Source organism: Cylas formicarius, unplaced genomic scaffold (assembly GCF_029955315.1).
Source record: "Cylas formicarius isolate icCylForm1 unplaced genomic scaffold, icCylForm1.1 PGA_scaffold_3__17_contigs__length_32017465, whole genome shotgun sequence".
Lineage (NCBI taxonomy): Eukaryota > Metazoa > Arthropoda > Insecta > Coleoptera > Brentidae > Cylas > Cylas formicarius.
The window spans coordinates 29,962,160-29,984,830 of NW_026844326.1; the positions used below are offsets into that span (position 1 = coordinate 29,962,160).

At 35.6% G+C, this 22,671-nt stretch overlaps 1 protein-coding gene across 3 annotated transcripts; it reads right to left on the reverse strand.

The window, feature by feature from the left end:
• Positions 1 to 41: 41 nt before the first annotated feature.
• On the reverse strand, positions 42 to 22,526 carry LOC132699157 (sodium-dependent nutrient amino acid transporter 1-like). Of its 3 annotated transcripts, XM_060665703.1 has the most exons (12): positions 22,423 to 22,526; positions 22,274 to 22,363; positions 17,667 to 17,943; positions 12,135 to 12,375; positions 11,241 to 11,511; positions 10,164 to 10,267; positions 9,923 to 10,112; positions 9,688 to 9,864; positions 8,378 to 8,477; positions 7,830 to 8,006; positions 285 to 388; positions 42 to 225 (listed from the first exon to the last, which is right to left on the reverse strand). In XM_060665703.1, exons 1-12 carry the CDS (start codon positions 22,429 to 22,431, stop codon positions 70 to 72), a joined length of 1,896 nt encoding a protein of 631 aa, XP_060521686.1. In that variant the 5' UTR covers positions 22,432 to 22,526; the 3' UTR covers positions 42 to 69. The 3 variants fall into 3 exon arrangements, with proteins under 3 accessions (XP_060521686.1, XP_060521688.1, XP_060521687.1); XM_060665705.1 differs by lacking the exon at positions 285 to 388; XM_060665704.1 differs by lacking the exon at positions 22,274 to 22,363 and having other exon boundaries at positions 22,423 to 22,439.
• Positions 22,527 to 22,671: the final 145 nt, after the last annotated feature.

The following is a 22,671-nucleotide window of genomic DNA, read 5'->3' on the forward strand; positions in this document are numbered from 1 at the left end:
TACAGGAAATAAAAAAAAGAAAAAATATTCCCGTGTAGGTTAAAAAAATATATATTATGCTATAACGCATCATCTGCCTATCAGACTGCACAGTTTATCGGCTAGTTTTCCTCTCAACTTCAGCGCCCTCGTTGTCCTCTGCAAACTTTTAAACTCCAACCAGTCGGCTTTTTCGGCTGGATCCCTCGGTCCCCAGCCGGTATGCTCGAACAACGATTTTAATGTCTGCAAAAAATATCAAAAGTTGTAACTCGCGGTCAGACGCCTGGAATTGAGCGTCCTACGTCTTTCGCGGTCATGTTATATCTTCGTCTTCTCCGCAGTAGTTCGATACCGAACCAAACCAGCGGCTGGACGTTGCCAAACGCCAGCAGCACCCAACCCCAAACTGAAAACGTCGACTTAAATGGGAAAAAGGTAATAAATATAAACCTAAATAAAATATATACGGGGTGGCGCAACAGTGTGGCAAAGGATTAGATCTAAATAGAAAAAATTGCGTGCTATCGTAATGGTTTTTTTTAAGTTTACGTGACGATGGCTATTTATCGGAAAAACGTAGGAAACATTTCACAAAACATGCTTTCATAAAATTTCCTACAAGAGCTATATGCTAATTTTTCTCTGAATTTTTAAATGCAAATTCAATCCTACTACTTTGGCGTGTTCGGTTGTTGCCCTTTTGTCAATTTGGGTTGTGAATATAAAATAAAGTGGTATTACTTCTTTATAAGAAAAAAGAATAAGTATAAATTTAAATAATAATAATAATATAAGGTTGTTCGGAAAGTCATTTCGTTTTTTCCCGTCAGAGGACTTAATTACGTTTTTTCGAAACCAACTTCACACTTAAGCCGCATAACCATTACATGTCTTGAGAGCTGATATTGCAAGGCTTGTGTGTGAAAAAGTTCTATTAATTTTACGCAGTAGTTTTTGGTTGGTGCCCTTTAAAATATGGAGAGCAATAAGCAGCATTTTCGTCATATTTTACTTTTTTACTTCAGAAAAGGTAAAAATGCTGTCCAAGCGAGAAAAAAATTGACGGATGTGTATGGAGAAGGCGTGTTAACAGTACGCCAGTGCCAGAACTGGTTTGCAAAATTTCGATCCGGCAATTTTGATGTCGAAGATGCACCACGGTCTGGAAGGCCGGTCGAAGCTGACAAAGATGCGATAAAGGCATTAGTTGATGCAAATCGGCGAATAACCACACGATAGATCGGTGAGAGATTAAATTTGTCGAATTCGACTGTTTATGGTCATTTGAAAGGCATGGGCTTAACCTCGAAGCTCGATGTGTGGGTGCCCCATGTCGTTGCGGAGCGAAATTTGTGTCGTCGCGTTGACGTGTGTGATTCGCTCCTCAAACGTCAAAAAAATGATCCATTTTTGAAGCGGATTATTACTGGGGACGAAAAATGGGTTGTATACAACAATGTTAAACGCAAGAGGTCATGGAGCAGCAAAGATGAACCGGCTCAAAGCGTGTCAAAAGCCAACATTCACCAAAAAAAGGTGATGCTCTCCGTTTGGTGGGATGTCAAAGGAATCGTTTTTTTTAAGCTTTTGCCGGACAATACAACGATTAATTCAGAAGTCTATTGTCATCAACTGGACAAATTAAATGATTCACTTAAAGAGAAGAGGCCCGAATTAATCAACAGGAAGGGTGTAGTGTTCCACCAGGATAATGCGAGACCTCACACAAGTTTGGTCACTCGCCAAAAACTTTTACAGCTTGAATGGGACGTACTGCAACATCCACCATATTCTCCAGATCTGGCGCCTTCCGACTACTATTTGTTCCGGTCCCTGCAAAATTTTTTGGATGGCAAAACCTTTACCTCAAATGAAGATGTCAAAAACCACCTGAACCAGTTTTTTGCCAGCAAGGACCAAAACTTTTATGAGAGGGGAATTATGTTACTGCCAGAAAGATGGCAAAAGGTGTTGGACCAGAATAGCCAAAATATAATTTAATAAAATATTTATTCATTATACGAAAACTGTCTTTCATGTTCCCCAAAAAAAACGAAATGACTTTCCGAACAACCCAATAATACACTCAACAAAATAATACTGAAAGTATGGTCTGTTCATATATATGAGAAAGTGACCAATTGCTTTTGAATGGGATTATCCAAGGGTGGTCATTAACATACAATGCAACAACATTATTACCTAAAGGTTAGGCATTTAAATTCAGGTAAAATTGTAGTCCGTAATAGAAAATAATTTTATATCTACCTGTGTTTAATATTCTTTGGTTTGGTATACTACTCAGTTTAAGTTTATTAGTAATCATTCATATTTCGTGTGTAATACAGCGTGAATCGTGTGCGAATTATGAAAAATATGTGCGAGTCTAGTGTATCTCAGGAGATGCTCCCGCCCAAATGTAGAAAACACTATTCTATTGAGACTAAGGGAGTTATAAACAATGTTTATTGGACTCTCATTGAACGTGGTGCCAGCAAGCAAGCATTTTTAGAAGAAACGGCCACATTGACGAAAATTCCAACGTCAACTATATATAAAATTGTGAATAATCCCATTTCAGCGAGGAAAAAAAGAAGCGATGCTGACATTTTCTCGAGTGTAGATGAAAGTGATCAAGATATAATACGGCGTAAAATTTACCAGTTATACGAGGAACAAAGCGTGCGGAAATGGCGACTATCTAGAAAAAATAGGATTTTACAGAGAACGACCAAGGTCAATTATTTACTTGGATGAAACCTGGTTCGACACTTATTATACCCCGTAAAAGGGTTGGGTTGACTCAACTGATAAGTGTAAAACAATCGCGCCATAAAAAATAGGTAAAGGAATAACTATTTGGCTCTAAAGATGGTTGGATTCCAAACGGACTTTCTCTGTCTGCAAAAAATATTAAAGATTCTTCTCTGGATTACCACGAAGACACCACCGCTGATTTATTTGAAAGTTGGTTTAAAAACAAACTAGTTCCAAACATTCCCCCTAATAGCGTCATTGTAATGGACAATGCAAGTTATCACAGTAGACAGTTGACTAAAACCCCTTCCTCATCTGACACAAAAGCAACAATCCAAACTACATGTATAATAAAGACATTTATTTTCACGAAAATTATACCAAAAAGCAATTAATTGTGGTTCTACAAAGCTTGAACCTACACAAGGCATACGTCTGTGATATTTATGCAAAACATCTAGGGCCATTCGTCGCAACAATGTTTTTCTCCGTGTTAACTCCAATGTCCCCAAAACTTTAGAACCCGAAGTTTTTAACATCCCTCCACAAAGTGGGGCAAATTCTGTTAAACACATAGAAAAAGCAGAACAATCGTGTATCCATAGCGATAGTGATACTGATGTATTATGTGAAAAATTTTAAGTAATTTAAGTAGGTAATAAATATCATTTGAAATTTTATTTTAGATTCAAGCATAAATACATACATAAATAAATATTGTTTCGTATCTTTCCTAACAAAACCACAAATAATTAAATTCTAAGCAAAGTACGGACCTGTTCGGCCATATTTCATTCTTACAGCTTGCCCGGGTCTTTCCTTAATTCGTATCAGTTAGTCATTTTCTTATATCTATGAACAGACTTTACCACGAAATTTTCCTAGCCTTATGGTTGCAAAAGAGGAGTTTCTAAATTCCTCCAAGCTGCAAAGTATAAAAAAGTATTTGACTAAGTTTTTGATCTCTTTTATTGGGGAGTCTAGTCACATTATGACGGAAGAAATCGTCATTCACATGTAAAAAATCTGTTTGATTCTCGTAAGTCCAAACTAGGCAATTAAGTATATAAGCGCTTAGCAGGGTAAGGATTTTCAGTTCCGAAAATTTCGATCTAACATCCAACATAATAATTTTGGTGTAAAAATGTTTCAGAAAAAGTATCAATTTTAAAAAGTTTTTCTTCCTACTGGGGTGCTATTTGAAAATACTAAGTTATCCTAAAAAATTACTAGTTCATTACATTCAATGCTATTTGCCATTTGGCAAATATAGAAAAGTTTCATTCACAATTTTTCATATGGTCAGGTGACCCCATAAATAGTATTTATGATGGTTACAGCCTCCTAGACACAATTTTGAAAAATTAAAAAAAAAACGTAGTACGATCTCCTGAGTCGAAAAATGCAAAAAAATGTAGGTTGTGACATTTAAAATCCGAAAGTTACTTCAGCCTATAATAACCTTTGCAAATTTTAAATAGCTGTCTCAAGCCGTTTAAAAGTTATAGAGCGTTCCCACTGTCTTGTGTCACCCGGTATAGTCGGGTGATTAATCCCTCCAACCCTTAGCTTTCGGTGATAAGTTTCTATGTTCTCCCCATTGATATTCTTCGTTCAGCTTTAATGTGTGTCCATATATATTGTACGTTTTCAATATTGTTATTCCATATTATATTGTATACATTCTCTATGTAAGAAGCTAATAAATGAAAAAATGAAAAAATAAATAAATTAAATTCGACAACTGACCAAAACAACCTGGTTATTAGTAAAAATAAACTATTGATCATCAAAAAGCTGTCATTTTTTCTTCTTTTGTTTAAGAAACAATAATAATACTAATAATAATAAATTGCCTATTATACACAAATATACAGTAGAGAAGGGGCGAAGGCTAGCAAAAGCTACTCCGCTTAACCTCTTAAATGTTTAAATTGAAAACTAAATAGGAAGTTATAAATACATTGATAAATTAAATATAGCATAATAGAAAAATGTAATAGTAAAATCGAACAATGGAAAGTAATTATAAGTAAAAATAAGAAGAATAACATTGAAAATCAAATTATTTGAGAAGTTAGCAGCTTGAACCTGAAATATTTTTAAAGAATTTAATTGAATATGATTTTACTGAATCTTCTATGATAATCTTCGTTCAGCTTTAGTGTGTGTCCAAATATATTGCATGTTTTCCATACTGTTTTGTAAAATTGTTACTCCATATTATATTGTATACATTCTCTATGTTTGTAACATGCTAATAAATGCAATGAAAAGTCGCAACTCAGTAGGTTTGTATGCTGCTAAACCCATGTCTAAAAGTAGCTTCGAGATATTTTTACAGTACACCAGACCTTCATCTTCACTAAAATATTGCAATAACTCTTTCTCTCGTGACCTGTATGTCGTAATTGTGACTGGTGGGGCCAATAAATTTTTTTCTTTCAATCCTGAGGCTCACAATTCTTATCCTTGTTATCATAAATAGAGATCACGTATTACGTCACTGAGTTCATTTTATTACTACTACTACAGTACTATATTTACACTTTCTTCTTGACGAACTATATTTTAAAAGACAAAACAAATGTATATTTAAATATATATTCAGTAATTGAAACGAAATATTAACTCATAAGAACTTATTTAGATTGACGTGTAGGTACTTCGTATTATCGAATAACTGAGATCTCAGCTGTTCTGCAGGGCAAAGGGCTGGGACCGCTAAGAGTAGGGATCACGTGATGTTTGTATACGCGAAAAAGTTGTGCAGAAGCCTAATCGTGACTGAGGCGATTTTAATGAATAAAAAGCTGATTATTGTTCAAATTATATGATTTGTGAAAATCATAAAAATAAGAGCACATTCAATGCTTCCATATATATATATATATATATATATATATATATATATATATATATATATATATATATATATATATATATATATATATATATATATATATATATATATATATATATATATATATATATATATATATATATATATATATATATATATATATATATATATATATATATATATATATATATATATATATATATATATATATATATATATATATATATATATATATATATATATATATATATATATATATATATATATATATATATATACAGGGTTTTTCACTTAAAACTCCGCACGCCAATAAGTCCAAAACGAAAAGAAATATTTAATTTATGTAAAAAGTAGTCAAAGTGTGGGGTCAAGTAGATATTTCCTAAAGTTTAAAAAATTCGACGCCTGCAAAGAGCTGGGCGTCGCGACGCGTCGAAAAATTATTCTATTGCAGAGACTTTGGAAATACGCGCATACAAAAGTACATATTATTTAAAAACTTTTTTGTTATTTACTCAAACTTATTTACTTTACCCGTTTCTAAGTTATACCGATTTAAAGTAAACATTTCTTGATTAATAAAAAATGTGATTAACGCTTATTTTTACAAGTATGCCATGAATGTTAGTTACTATGGCAACCATTGTTATCGCAGTTGTTTTAAGTGCAATTACAAACGTAAGTTGTGATTGCTGTATCAAAAAATTGTCACATTTTGTCACAAGAAATATCCAAATTTGTTCGGTTTAAAAAAAACTAAGAATTATTATGTGAAAATGGTGCAATTTAGCAATGAGGAAAAAGTAGACATGTTACTGGTGTTTGGAGAATGCAGATGCAATTGTAGAGAAGCAAAAAGAGTTTACGCACGGCGTTATCCGCATAGAAGAGTAACCGATGCAAAAACCTTTTCAAGTTTATGTAAAAACTTAAGAGAATTTGGCAGCTTCATAAAACCTAAAAGAGATAGGAACAGGACGGCTACAAATCATGAAAATACTGCTGCTGTAATTCAGCAGGTTGATAATAACCCCAAGATATCCCTATCAGAGATAAAAGAAAATACCGGTGTTACCATAAGTTCTTCGTGGAGAATGCTACATAGAAACTCTTTTCATCCGTACAAAAGTAAACTAGTTCATAAACTAGAACCAGGCGATTATGCTAGAAGAATATATTTCTTAGCGACATTGTCCGATTTGTATAGCCAAGATGCAAATTTTCTCTCGAAAATTTTATGGAGCGACGAAAGTCGATTTCAAAATAATGGAATCGTTAATAGACACAACTGTCGTTTTTGGTCCGAAAACCATCCTCGTTGGATTACAGAAAGAGGTAACCAACGAATTTTTAGTATCAATGTTTGGTGCGGCATATTAAATGGATTCCTTATTGGACCTTACTTTTACGAAGGAATTTTGAATGCAGATCGCTATTTAAGATTTCTTCAAACTACACTTCCGGAACTATTAGAAGAAGTGCCTCTTGACACTAGAATGAATATGTGGCTACAGCAGGATGGAGCGCCTGCACATAATGCCCAAATAGTAACGAGGTATTTGAACCGAGAATATCCCAATAGATAGTTTGGTACTAATGGACCGGTAAGGTGGCCGGCGAGGTCCCCGGACATTACACCACCAGATTATTTTCTTTGGGGCTACCTAAAAAACGTTATCTATGAAGAACCTATTGAAGATATGGCTGATCTCATTAACAAAATTAGTGCAGCGTGTGCCGCTATCACAAGAAGGACTCTCCTACAAGTGACCCAAGCTCATCTGTTAACATTCATGGCATACTTGTAAAAATAAGCGTTAATCACATTTTTTATTAATCAAGAAATGTTTACTTTAAATCGGTATAACTTAGAAACGGGTAAAGTAAATAAGTTTGAGTAAATAACAAAAAAGTTTTTAAATAATATGTACTTTTGTATGCGCGTATTTCCAAAGTCTCTGCAATCGGATAATTTTTCGACGCGTCACGACGCCCAGCTCTTTGCAGGCGTCGAATTTTTTAAACTTTAGGAAATATCTACTTGACGCCACACTTTGACTACTTTTTACATAAATTAAATATTTCTTTTCGTTTTGGACTTATTGGCGTGCGGAGTTTTAAGTGAAAAACCCTGTATATTCGTGATCTGGACACTTGAAAACATAAAAATTTTCACAGATATCCAGGGCAACAAAAAAAAGAATCTTTATTTGTAGAGCTTCGTTACCTATGACCCTCGTCGGATAGCTTTTGTCCTCGTAGGTCAGTTCTTGTATAGTGGTGACGAAATAAAAGAAGACGGCGATGAGAGTGATCGGGATTAAGAGGCACCAGCATATCCGCCAATAGAAGTTCGTCTTTCTTTTCAGCATAAACTCGACGTCCAAACAAAACTCCTCCAGCCCTGAAATAGTAGCGTCCGCTTTTTTCTGTCCTCGAAACCAAAACGGGGAGATGATTGGGACGGAATTAAAATCGAATTTGCAGCGTACGCCGGTTCGAGCCCTTAGGTCTTTCTTTTAATGGGATTTCTAAGCGCGCCTTTTACGAAAACAATCTCCCGATTCCGACTAAAAGCGGGCGTCGCCACGGCCTGGCTTTGTATATGTTTCCAAACCGGGAATTGAAATTACAAGCGACAACATTTTTTTTATCAATTTTAAAAATCGAAAAATCTAAAAACCGGAAGCCGATTGGTTATTTCAGTATTGTACATTAATCAAAGAATTTTTGAATCTTTTTTTTTTCTTTTTGAAAATTAATGAGCAGCCTTACCGTAAAACCAGAAGACGGATATGATTTCTATCACGTTGAGGACATAAAAAATGGCAGTGCCGCCGAAAAAGTCCACCATTGTGAATATCCACTGACCGCCCTACAACACACGAAAACATACCTTCGAACGAGCAAAAATGAACAAATCAACTAATTAAAAAGGCGATGACTGTTTTCGTTTCCGTAGTTCTAATTCAAATACAACTGGCACAAGTTTTGTACAAGTTTTGACGCTTACAACACAGTTGTTAATCATTGTGACTCTTTAGAATTAACTGTTATACTTCGGCCAGGAATATAGTGCTTTTACAAAAGACCCCGTGATTAACCTTGCCTACTGTTTATTACTCAAAAATCCTTATAGAACACCAGTAACCATTCCAGCACCGTCCTAGGACTTTATCTACCTACACTAACAAGCGAGATATATAAGTATTTCATTACATTTCTACATCGTATTATTATTAATATACATAATATTAAATATGTTAATAATAATAAAGTATCAGTCACTTAAAAAATCGTCACTATCGCTACTGTCGTCACGTTTATTATATAGTTAAAACACTATTTCACTTAAAAACCAGCATCTTCTCTTAATTTTTCTTACAGATGACTTCGGAAATTTCGTCATGTCACTTGTTACTTTCGAAAATCGATGAAATCGAATTTTCCAAAGTATCTGCGCTGGTATAAAAATTTTATATCTCGGTAACGATAGGTCCTATGGGATCGCCGTTTTTTTGTCTGTTTGTCCGTTCTCCGTTCTCGTTTTTTGGTTTTTCCTGAATAACTTTCGAACCGTTGGAGCTACAAAATTGAAATTTGCATCCTTTTTCACTATCCACGAGGCACATAGGCTTATAAGAAATGGCCCTGATCCGACTCCGGTATCCATCTTTTTTCCGCGATTTTCGACTGTTTTTTGGACCTTGTTATAAAAAACAATAAGTATCCGAAATTTGAAGCAAGCATATTTGCCACATATATGCAGCTTTGCTCCGTGACGAAACCTATTGAAAATGGGGGGGGGAGGTCGGGAAGTATTCTAAAAAAATAAAAAATTGCGCGTGCAAGGGTCTACGAAAAAAATCATTTTTCAAAAACTGTTTATGAGACCAAAAAAATTCTTGAATCTGTTCTATGGAATTCGTCAACTGGCACAGTTGTTATTCATTTCGACTTTGTAGAAGTAATCAATTTTGATCACCTTCGACACTTTAACCACAACTGTCATTAAATACACCGTTTAAATACAAGTTTAAGTATAGTTCGTTTCTGTTGGCAAGTTACAAAAAAATCTTACTTACGGGGGTGACGTAGAACAACCCGACCAGTAAACTACCGACCACGGTTGCCAGGGAGACGTGCCAGACCTTGAGACGGGGAAAGGAATCGGTGATGACGGTGGAGATGCACCCCTGCAGCGCTACCAAACTGCCCACGCCCAAGATGAACAGTACGGAGAAAAACAAGATGGCAAACAGCTGTAGAAGAAGGGCTAAAGCGTAGCGGTTATCAAGTGACAGAGAGGTAGCAACCTACCCAGGGTACCACCTCGAACCTGGCGATCGCTTCCGGGTAGGATATAAACGCCAATCCGGTTCCGCCGGATTTGATCACTTGGTTCACCTCCACGTTCATTTTATGGGCGAGGTTCCCCAGAATCCCGAAAATGATCGTTCCCGATAGCAACGACGTGCAGGTGTCCAGCGTTGTCACCACCATGGCGTCCCTAGGGCAACATTCTTTAGGTCAAAATGCGAACGTATTGGTAATGGGTAACCTGTAAACGTTGTGGCGGAAACTGTTGTACGAAGAGTACATCGTCACGGACCCGAACCCGATGTTTAACGAGAAGAAGCACTGGCTGACAGCCGCGTACCATACCTGAAACGTTGGCACCAATGCTTATGTGTTTGTTCTAATGGTTCAGTATTTATAGGTTTTAGAAATGGAACGGAGAGATCAGATATTAGTCAGTCAAAACTTCAATATTGTCTTTTCTTTTCTTTGAATTCAATTTATCTTGATAACATTTTAATTGGCTGTAACTTTTTTCTTTTTCGAGATGCCGAGGTAAACAAGAACGAAATGTAGGGTCAGTGGCAAAGTTTTTTGCCAAGTGACGTATAAAACAAAACACTATCAATCAACAATGTTGATGGTTGAATTGTTACTTCAATCAGTTAAGAGACAATCCGGAAACGTTACTAAATGCAAGACATCATACAATTAGAGTGTATAACAAACGTGTTAAGGAAAAGTGTGGTCACATACAGCAGTATTTAGAATAGTTAAAGATTTTTTTACTTTTATGTCTTTTCATTTTTAGTGTTTTTGTTCTACTTTAATTTGTATCATAATTATTGTGTTGTAGTCAGTCACGGCATAAAAATTCCATATTTTGTCAAAAATATAAAGTGTGTTACGTCATTGTAATTGGAATAAGATATTCTATTAAACATAATAAATATATAAATAATATACAGGGTGTTGGGTAGCTGTCTAAGGAACGCGCGAAACTTAAAATATTAGTTTCGAAATTGAAATATTGTTTCTAGAGGGAATTTTAAATGAAAAGTTTAAACTTAAAAATAAAATACATTAAATACATAAAATTATATAGAAATTTTACACATTTTATTTCCGCCTACCCCATCGCAAATCGTGTCGACCATATGCTGTTTCTTTTTTTTTAATAAACGCTATTTATTATTATTATTATTATTACTGTTATCACTTGCTAGCTATCGTTGGGTGTGTCGGGATACCCAAAGGAATAAAAATACTACGTTATAATTAAATGATAATGAATAAAAAACGCTTTTTTGGGAAGCGCGGTTAGAAAAACCGGGCGTACCTTGCCGTCGAGAAGTTTGGGCCAGTCGGGGTTTATGAAATAAATGATCCCTTTGCCTGACCCTTCCAAAGTGACCGCCCGTCCCAGCAGCGTCAGCAAGATCACGTACGGGAACAGGGCTAGGAAATAAGACGCCTTGCCCGAACTGCGCACACCTTTGGCGCAAACGGCAAACGTCGTCGCCCAAGATATCACCAGGCAGACAGTGAGTCGCCACTCCGGCCAGCCTATACCCTCCGAGATGTCCACTCGTTCGTTTAAAACTTCCACCCTGTAAAAGGACGAACAAAAAAACAATAGAACTGTCCATTATACGAGGTTAGCCCCAAAATTTCCAGGCCTGACATAGATGCAGATATATATATATATATATATATATATATATATATATATATATATATATATATATATATATATATATATATATATATTGGGCAAATTCTGTTATACATATAGAAAAACCAGAACAATCGTATATCCATATTGCAAATAATATAGAACAAATAATAATTAGAACAGGCGATGAGAGCGATAGTGATACTGATATATTATGTGAACAATTTTAAGTAATTAACGTGGGTAATAAAAATATTTTGTAATTTTATTTTAGAATTAAATATAAATACATACATAAATAAATAAATATTGTTTAGTATATTTCCTAACAAAACCCCAAACAATTAAATTCTAAGCAAAGTACGGACCTGTTCGGCCATATTTCATTCTTACAGCTTGCCCGGGCCTTTCCTTAATTCGTATCAGTCAGTCACTTTCTTATGTCTATGAACAGACCTTAATAGCATCGTTAAAGTTTTATTGGGGAGGGTCCTTCGAAAGCCAACACGACAAAGATTGAAACAGACTATAAACCAAACGTTAGATGTTATAACTCGCCTATAGAATATCTCTGCGGAGCTCATGGTGTCGGAACCGTTGAGGGCGGCTACGTCGTAGCTGCTCGACGCTACGCAGGTTACGTTCGCGAGCCAGCTGACGTTCCGCCACTCCTCCTGGCACGTGGACCACGGCAGACTCGATGTGAACGAATTGTAGAGATAAAAAAGCGAAATCGCCATCAGTGCGCAGTAATACGTGGCGATGCACGCTGTGCCGACCAGCTGGCCATACCCGATCCCTTAAAATCGACCGATATACAGGGTGTTTTCTAATTGAATGTCAATAATAATAAGGGGACGATTTTCGATTTTTGAAAACTTCATATAAAATATATATTGGGTTGTTCGGAAAGTCATTTCGTTTTTTTTGGGGAACATGAAAGACAGTTTTCGTATAATGAATAAATATTTTATTAAATTATATATTGGCCATTCTGGTCCAACACCTTTTGCCATCTTTCTGGCAGTAACATAATTCCCCTCTCATAAAAGTTTTGGTCCTTGCTGGCAAAAAACTGGTTCAGGTGGTTTTTGACATCTTCATTTGAGGTAAAGGTTTTGCCATCCAAAAAATTTTGCAGGGACCGGAACAAATAGTAGTCGGAAGGCGCCAAATCTGGAGAATATGGTGGATGTTGCAGTACGTCCCATTCAAGCTGTAAAAGTTTTTGGCGAGTGACCAAACTTGTGTGAGGTCTCGCATTATCCTGGTGGAACACTACACCCTTCCTGTTGATTAATTCGGGCCTCTTCTCTTTAAGTGAATCATTCAATTTGTCTAGTTGATGACAATAGACTTCTGAATTAATCGTTGTATTTTCCGGCAAAATCTCAAAAAAAACGATTCCTTTGACATCCCACCAAACGGAGAGAATCACTTTTTTTTGGTGAATGTTGGCTTTTGACACGCTTTGAGCCGGTTCACCTTTTCTGCTCCATGACCTCTTGCGTTTAACATTGTTGCATACAACCCATTTTTCGTCCCCAGTAATAATCCGCTTCAAAAATGGATCATTTTCTTGACGTTTGAGGAGCGAATCACACACGTCAACGCGACGACACAAATTTCGCTCCGTAAGGACATGGGGCACCCACACATCGAGCTTCGAGGTTAAGCCCATGCCTTTCAAATGGCCATAAACAGTCAAATTCGACAAATTTCATCTCTCACCGATCTCTCGTGTGGTTATTCGCCGATTTGCATCAACTAATGCCTTTATCGCATCTTTGTCAGCTTCGACCGGCCTTCCAGACCGTGGTGCATCTTCGACATCAAAATTGCCGGATCGAAATTTTGCAAACCAGTTCTGGCACTGGCGTACTGTTAACACGCCTTCTCCATACACATCCGTCAATTTTTTTCTCGCTTGGACAGCATTTTTACCTTTTCTGAAGTAAAAAAGTAAAATATGACGAAAATGCTGCTTATTGCTCTCCATATTTAAAAGGGCACCAACCAAAAACTACTGCGTAGAATTAATAGAACTTTTTCACACACAAGCCTTGCAATATCAGCTCTCAAGACATATAATGGTTATGCGGCTTAAGTGCGAAGTTGGTTTCGAAAAAACGTAATTAAGTCCTCTGACGAGAAAAAACGAAATGACTTTCCGAACAACCTTATATATATTTTTTTTTAAAAAAAAATACACCAGTAGCGCACTGATTTCTCTTAAAATAAAATTATTCTCACCACCTGAAATCATTTCTAAATAAATTTCATTTCTTGTTATGTTGCATTCTGTTCAATCTCGATAGTGAATTTCGTATCGTATAAAATTTCATATCGCATAAAATTCACTATCGAGATTGAAGAGGATAACTCTATTAATTTTTTAGACTTAACTATTACGAATGCGCAAAACAAATGAGATTTTTGCATTTACCATACACACGGACACAGTCATACATAACAGCTCAAATCACCCTTATACACGCAAAATGGCTGCATTTCACTCTTTTATACACAGACCTCTTAATACGCCACTCTCAACGGAAAATTAAATTAAACAAATTGCACTGAACAACGGCGTCCATTATCGATAAAATTATGAATAAAAAAACAAATCCAGACAACAGTAAACTCTATTTATCCGAAACCTAATACAGAACGTGAACAATTTAAAACAATTACATACATAGGCGAACCCAGTGAAAAGTTTCAAAACATTTGTCAAAATGTGGGTTAAAAATAGCTTTCAGGACTAGCAACACAATAGGAAAATTTTTAAAAATCAATAAAACGAAATGTCCAAAATCGCAGGTTGAAATGCGGATCTTGTCCTAAAATTAATATCGGACAACCAGGTAGATCCCTCAAGAAACGCATTAACGAACATAAAAGAGCGTTGAAAAACAATAGTCTAGATTCTAATTATGCTACACATATTTTACATACAGCCATTATTAAACTTAAATTCTCACAACAACTTTAATTATGTTTTTATTGTCATTTTTCAGTACATATAGTAGCACGTAGTTTGTAAATATTACATTTGATAAAGACACGGTTTTGTCGAAACAATTGTAATGTGAATATATACAGGGTGCTTCAAAAAAATGTATACACACTTTAAAGTATTGTAGTTTTCCCGCTCTACAAGGCTAATGTTATATTTCTTCGCCAGGTGCCAGCATAATCGTCCCTCTATGTTATATTATCAGTTGGAATTTGTAATATCAACATGGGGAACGTACGTTTGAGTTTTGAAGAACGTAAGCAGGTTATTAAGTGGTACTGGAAGTTTGAGAATGTAAATGAAGTTCAAAGTGGAGAAGGGAGTATGATACAGAACCACCTTCAAGATTAACAATTACACGCATACGAGACAAATTCGAAGTTCATGGAACAGTGTGTGATGTGCAGAAAGGTCATTCAGGTCGGCCTCGAACAGCTACAAGTGATGAGTCATCAACGGCAGTCTTGGAACTGTTTCAACGCTCTCCTAACAAATCTTCAAGGCAAGGGGCACGTGAAAGTGATGTAAGTGCTAGCAGCGTGCTACGCATTCTGAAGAGAGGCAAGTATCGTGTTTACGTTCCAAGGCTGGTCCAACAGCTAAATGACGATGATCCAGATCGAAGGTTGCAATTTTGTGAATGGATTCAGGAGATGGTGATACGTGAACCGGGATTTATGGGTAGCATCATTTGGTCGGATGAAGCCCAATTAAAACTTAATGGAACTGTCAATAGGCACAATTGTGTTTACTGGGGTGAAGAAAATCCTCACATTACAATTGAAAAAGCTGTAAATTTGTCTGGTGTAAATGTGTGGTGCGGTTTGTCTTCAAGGGGACTCATTGGACCTTTTCGATTTGAAGACACTGTAACTGGTATTAATTACCTAACAATGCTTGCTGATTGCATATTTCCTGCCATTCGTGCATTATACGGTAATGATGATTTTTATTTTCAACAAGATGGTGCTCCGCCGCACTATCACAGGGACGTACGAGCTTACCTGGATCAAAATTTGTCGGGCCGGTGGATAGGACGCAGGGGGCCAATCGAGTTTCCAGCACGGTCTCCAGACCTTACACCACTGGATTTCTTCTTGTGGGGCACAGTAAAAGATGAGGTGTACAAACGTAAACCACGTAACCTAGACATTCTTTGGAATGAGATTCAAGCAGTGTGTAGAGAAATCTCATTGGACGTTTTGATACGATGTACAGAATCAGTGGTGACTCGTACTCAGAATTGTATTGGTGCTGCAGGTCACCAATTTGAACAGTATTAACATTTGTTATTTATGTTTCATTTACATTTGACTTTCAGCTTTCTATTTTCCTGAAATTTAACTTTGTAGAACGGTAAATAAATTTTCTATGGAAGTTCAAAGTGTGTATACATTTTTTTGAAGCACCCTGTATAATTTCGTGAAAATCTGAACTTTTAGTTCTTATTTATTTTGTTAAATGGATTTTCATCAAAAGCCACCTCAGGTCAACATAAATAATAAACAATTTTAAAAAAACACTATCTACCCTTAATAATTTTTAACGAAATTGTTAATAAATTAACAACAACCTTTTTGAAAAAAAGTAGAACATGAAAACTAGATAAGTGGTTGAAAGTGTCCTCCATCTTGAAGGACGCACGCTTCAATTCTTTTCCTCATATTGCTGCGACTCTGAAGTATACCTCCAGTGTTTTTTATTAAATCGCAGGAAGCTCCTATACGATCTTTCAGCTCGTCTACAGTGTTAACTGAGAACTATTTAAATCTGAGAACCTAGAGGGCCACGGTTGAGGTTACTGCAACACCAAAAAGGTGCGATTCAGTAATTCTCAACAATTTCAACCCAAACATTTACAGAAAACTGTTCTTGATGTTTTAATTGTACAGGGTGGTCCAAATTAGAGGGGCCTCTATAGAAATTTTTTTATGGGCAAATACCTGTTTCACCGATTGTGTTTTAAAGAGATATAACACAAAGTTACATTTTTTGCCACTTCAGCAAAATAATGAGCTATACTTTCAACATGACGGCGCACCTCCTCACAATGCACGAGACATTACTAATTTGCTGAATAATGTGTCTGCCGAAAACTGGATCGGAGATAAAGGTCCTATATATTGCCCCCCCAGATCTCCGGACCTGACCCCTTGCGACTTCTTTTTGTGGGGGAGAATCAAAGCCCTTGTATTTCGCCCAACTACTGAGAGAAGAAGCAATTCGTAATGCATTCAGACAGCTTCGTGAGATAGAACTTCTTAATGCAGAAAATACAGTCAAGAGAATTTTTTGCAAAACATAGCTTCATTTGTAAACAGTATTTCTTGCTTGAACTGGTGGAATATGATATGGGTATTATGTCCAATTTTTCCAGTACTAAGTTCCGAATTTTCATCAATAAAATTTAAAAGTGCTTCTTCTTATAGTCCTACGGGTCCCTTATAAATAATTAATTAAGCGTTCTTGATATAATCGCCTGGCTTCTGGCGATACATAAAACGCACATCTGCGAACTCCTCATTAGTAAACTCCATCATTCTTTTTTAAAATAACAATAACAAACAATTTAATAACAAATTAATAACAAGCGAAGAAATGAATTTAAAAACTGAAGTCAAAGATTTCAAAAATACGTATCATGACTGCCAAAATAGACAGTTGAAATTCAATAGGCCCGCCACTGGTATATTTTTTAGAAAAATGTGGTACACTAAACAATGTCTCCGATACACAGTACATGTGTGCAGAATTTCGTTAAAATGTATTAATTAAATGTAATTATAATATGCTTTATTTTTGAAAAATTTACCACCCTGTAGGTATCTCAAGAGTTAAGACGCTTATGCAATATGTTCATATAAAGTTTTCTTTTTGAACTGGCCCCAAAATTATTGACATTTGATTAAAAAACGCCCTGTATAGCCTGTTCATTCGTGAGAGGGAGTGGTTAAACTTTATAGTTTAATTACCACTCCCTCATGGTAACGAACAGACTTAACCATCTGAAAACCTAAATGCGCAATGGAAAATGGAAAATTGAAGATGAAAATGTATCGTTCATCTGTCACCTTTTAAGGCCGGGGCCATCTTCTCGAACATCTTAACGTTTCCCCTGCTGGAGAACTGTCCCAGGCACATTTCCAAGTAGTACATGGGCCTGCCCATCAGGACGAGGACCAAAATGTAGGGTATCAAGAAAGCCCCGCCTCCGTTTTCGTATGCGACGAACGGAAACCGCCAGATGTTGCCCAGGCCTACGTTCATGGCGATGCAAGACATTAAAAATTCGATAGACTTGCCCCAGGTCGCCCGATCCGCATTGTTGGGATCCGGCTGCGTTCGGCTCTGCAACCAACAGAAAATCTTTGTTTCGTCGCTTTACCAATGAAAACGTGTAAATTAACAATGACGATAACGCACCCGGTTTCCCATCCATTGCAAGTTTTATGTGAAACAAAATAAATATTGTAGTGAAACTTGCATTTTTTCTCCCGATTTCAAATATGTATGAGTTGTTGGGATTATTTTTAGCAGATTTTGAAATATCGCGCAATTTAGCTAATATTGGGTGCAAAAGTAAGTATTGTTTCAAAAATCAAATTAGCCATGAAAGATGTTGCCATGGAAACTGGCGTAGTTGACTGTGATTATATATTTCAAATATGTATGAGTTGTTAGCATTATTTTTAGCAGATTTTGAAATATCGCGCAAGTTAGCTAATATTGGGTGCAAAAGTAAGTATTGTTTCAAAAATCAAATTAGCCATGATAGATGTTGCCATGGAAACTGGCGTAGTTAACTGTGATTATATATTTCAAATATGTATGAGTTGTTAGCGTTATTTTTAGCAGATTTTGAAATATCGCGCAAGTTAGCTAATATTGGGTGCAAAAGTAAGTATTGTTTCAAAAATCAAATTAGCCATGATAGATGTTGCCATGGAAACTGGCGTAGTTGACTGTGATTATATATTTCAAATATGTATGAGTTGTTATCGTTGTTTTAGCAGATTTTGAAATATCGCGCAAGTTAGCTAATATTGGGTGCAAAAGTAAGTATTGTTTCAAAAATCAAATTAGCCATGAAAGATGTTGCCATGGAAACTGGCGTAGTTGACTGTGATTATATATTTCAAATATGTATGAGTTGTTAGCGTTATTTTTAGCAGATTTTGAAATATCGCGCAAGTTAGCTAATATTGGGTGCAAAAGTAAGTATTGTTTCAAAAATCAAATTAGCCATGAAAGATGTTGCCATGGAAACTGGCGTAGTTGACTGTGATTATATATTTCAAATATGTATGAGTTGTTAACGTTATTTTTAGCAGATTTTGAAATATCGCGCAAGTTAGCTAATATTGGGTGCAAAAGTAAGTATTGTTTCAAAAATCAAATTAGCCATGATAGATATTGCCATGGAAACTGGCGTAGTTAACTGTGATTATATATTTCAAATATGTATGAGTTGTTAGCGTTATTTTTAGCATATTTTGAAATATCGCGCAATTTAGCTAATATTGGGTGCAAAAGTAAGTATTGTTTCAAAAATCAAATTAGCCATGATAGATGTTGCCATGGAAACTGGCGTAGTTAACTGTGATTATATATTTCAAATATGTATGAGTTGTTAGCGTTATTTTTAGCAGATTTTGAAATATCGCGCAAGTTAGCTAATATTGGGTGCAAAAGTAAGTATTGTTTCAAAAATCAAATTAGCCATGAAAGATGTTGCCATGGAAACTGGCGTAGTTGACTGTGATTATATATTTCAAATATGTATGAGTTGTTAACGTTATTTTTAGCAGATTTTGAAATATCGCGCAAGTTAGCTAATATTGGGTGCAAAAGTAAGTATTGTTTCAAAAATCAAATTAGCCATGAAAGATGTTGCCATGGAAACTGGCGTAGTTGACTGTGATTATATATTTCAAATATGTATGAGTTGTTAACGTTATTTTTAGCAGATTTTGAAATATCGCGCAAATTAGCTAATATTGGGTGCAAAAGTAAGTATTGTTTCAAAAATCAAATTAGCCATGATAGATGTTGCCATGGAAACTGGCGTAGTTAACTGTGATTATATATTTCAAATATGTATGAGTTGTTAGCGTTATTTTTAGCAGATTTTGAAATATCGCGCAATTTAGCTAATATTGGGTGCAAAAGTAAGTATTGTTTCAAAAATCAAATTAGCCATGAAAGATGTTGCCATGGAAACTGGCGTAGTTGACTGTGATTATATATTTCAAATATGTATGAGTTGTTAGCGTTATTTTTAGCAGATTTTGAAATATCGCGCAAGTTAGCTAATATTGGGTGCAAAAGTAAGTATTGTTTCAAAAATCAAATTAGCCATGATAGATGTTGCCATGGAAAATGGCGTAGTTAACTGTGATTATATATTTCAAATATGTATGAGTTGTTAGCGTTATTTTTAGCAGATTTTGAAATATCGCGCAATTTAGCTAATATTGGGTGCAAAAGTAAGTATTGTTTCAAAAATCAAATTAGCCATGATAGATGTTGCCATGAAAACTGGCGTAGTTAACTGTCATTATATATTTCAAATATGTATGAGTTGTTAGCGTTATTTTTAGCAGATTTTGAAATATCGCGCATTTTGTCTAACATTGGGTATAAAGGAGTCGATAAGTATTGTTTCAAAATCAATGAATATAGGACATTATATTTTCGCATAGTAAAGAATCAAACCTTCTTAGAAGCTGCATGCGTGCTGATAATGGCAAGATAACATCTTTTGTGAGATAAATTTAGTATACTAAAGACAATGAAGTAGTGGGTAAGTAATATGTTCTTAACTTTCTACCAGTTTTAAGAGGAATTCGTCAAGGCAAACTTTATTGTTCTCGAGTTACACGTCTGACTTCTCTGGGCACCTAAATAAATGTTATTCTGATGATATGCAAATATACTTATCATTCTCGGTCAAAGATGTAGCTTTTTCTTTCAATGACGTAAATAAGGATCTTGAAGCGATTTCTAGAATCTTCAGTTCCCGTGGCCTGATATTAAATGATTTGTTGTTCTTTTTGGCAATAAAAAAGAGGAAATTATCCAGTATAATGATCTGAAATTTTCCTTGAATGGTGCTCCGCTTGAATTTGCCGACAAATGTAAAAACTTAGGTGTCTTTCTTTTCTTGCTTTTTGGTTCTTATTTACTGCAGAAGTCCTAAAAACTACTTATCTAGACTTAAATTGTGTGACTCTCTTATACTCTCTCCATTAGGAAATGCAGACGTTGTATACTGGCCGGCTCTAAGACAGCTTAAAAAATTGCAAAATACCGGCCCGAGTTATGGCTATGGTTGACGTTGAAGACATTTTTTTCCGCTAAAACTGACGCCTTTAAAGTGGTTTTATTATACTAATTTTAATCATTTTATGGTAATATGACAAAATTTATTTTATATACTGTAATTTGTTTATTGTATTAAATAACATGCACCAGGCGAAGTTGAAAAAAAAAGTGAAATGTGATTGGGTAGTAACACTACTGTACATACCCACTACTACAGTAACACTGAAGGTTAGCACATAGCACATAGCTTTATAAAATGAAAGGATTAAAATGTAGAGACAAAGTTAACAAAATTTCGTTCGTTAAAAAGGGTTTCTTTCCTTTTCCTAGTTGGAACCTAAATTTGCGCGCAAAAACGGCAATTTTAAGGGTCTTTTTGATTTTTTGTCCATAATCGACAAATCAACACACACTGTACCGTGCGTTTCATTTATCTTGATAACATTTTAATTGACTTTGACTTTTTTGTTCTAAGAGATATCAAGGTAAACAAAGAAACAAAATCTAGGGTTAGTAGCCAAGTTTTTTTCCAAGTGACGTATAAAACAAAACACTATCAATTTGCTGACATGTAAGCATACGTCATCTTTTCTTAAATGGGACACCCTGTATATTATATATGTATAATAGAACATCTTATTCCGATTACAACGATGTAACACACTTTATATTTTAGTCACAAATCGTCAAAAATAGTAATTTTTTATATAATTTCACAGAGTACTTGGACCTTTTTAAAGAATATATTTTTTACAGGTGTGGTTCTTGGGATTTGGTCCGTTATTTATTAATAGGCTTTATTTCGAATTGACAAATTTATTGGTTGAAGTTTCCGTCATTTCGACCTTCAGAACATTCTGGTCATCTTAAACGAAAATGATTTGTTCTGCGGTTAAAATATATACGGACCGGTACACAAACGTATATTTGACGAACAACAGTTAAAAAAAAAATTTAGAATATATCTGCACACCTCTGCCGTACCATAGAAAAAAAGGAATCAATCATTTAAGAGACAATTCGGAAACGTTAAACAGTTTTCGAGAAAATAATTTTGCTCTGGAAGTCAAGAATACCCCCAAAAAATCTTTTTTTTTTACAGTTTAGATGTGGATGTAGACTTTAACTTCTGTGCTAAATTTGAAGTTGATAGCTGCAAATTTCGGCCACTTCATAACGATGTACGAAACCCAGACGAAAATAACGAAAAATAGATAGACGGCGAGGTCCAAAGTTTTTATGAAGTATCGACAGACAAAATTAAACAATTTTTTTTCATTTCTGTACTAATGGGTGGATTTTTTTAAAGGAACAACTGGGCGAACCACTAGCCGCAATTGATGCGCAAACTCACGTCTTCGTCGGTGCTTGTCCCACGCGACAGGTCTATCGTGTCCACCTCATCGCCTGCAGACTCGAACGCCTTATTGCTATGCCCGTTTCTCTAAAAATTACGCTTGCCAACTTGATCCGGAGAAAATCAAACCCGCCGCTGACACTTACCGTCGCCATGACTACACTTACTTCCAAATCCAAATCACAGATATTTCTGCAAAACGCGACTGCTTTTCGACAAACGCCCCATCCAGGGCGGTAATTGAAAAAATGCGGCCGAAAAATAACGCCCTGCGAGGGGCAGCGCATTTGCGCTCGGTGCGGGGGGACTGCCGCGATAGGGGCGCGTTTTTAAAATCCCTAAAACGTTTTTGTTTGTTTCGCCTTCTGCGATACGTTCGCCCAATTTTTTTAACT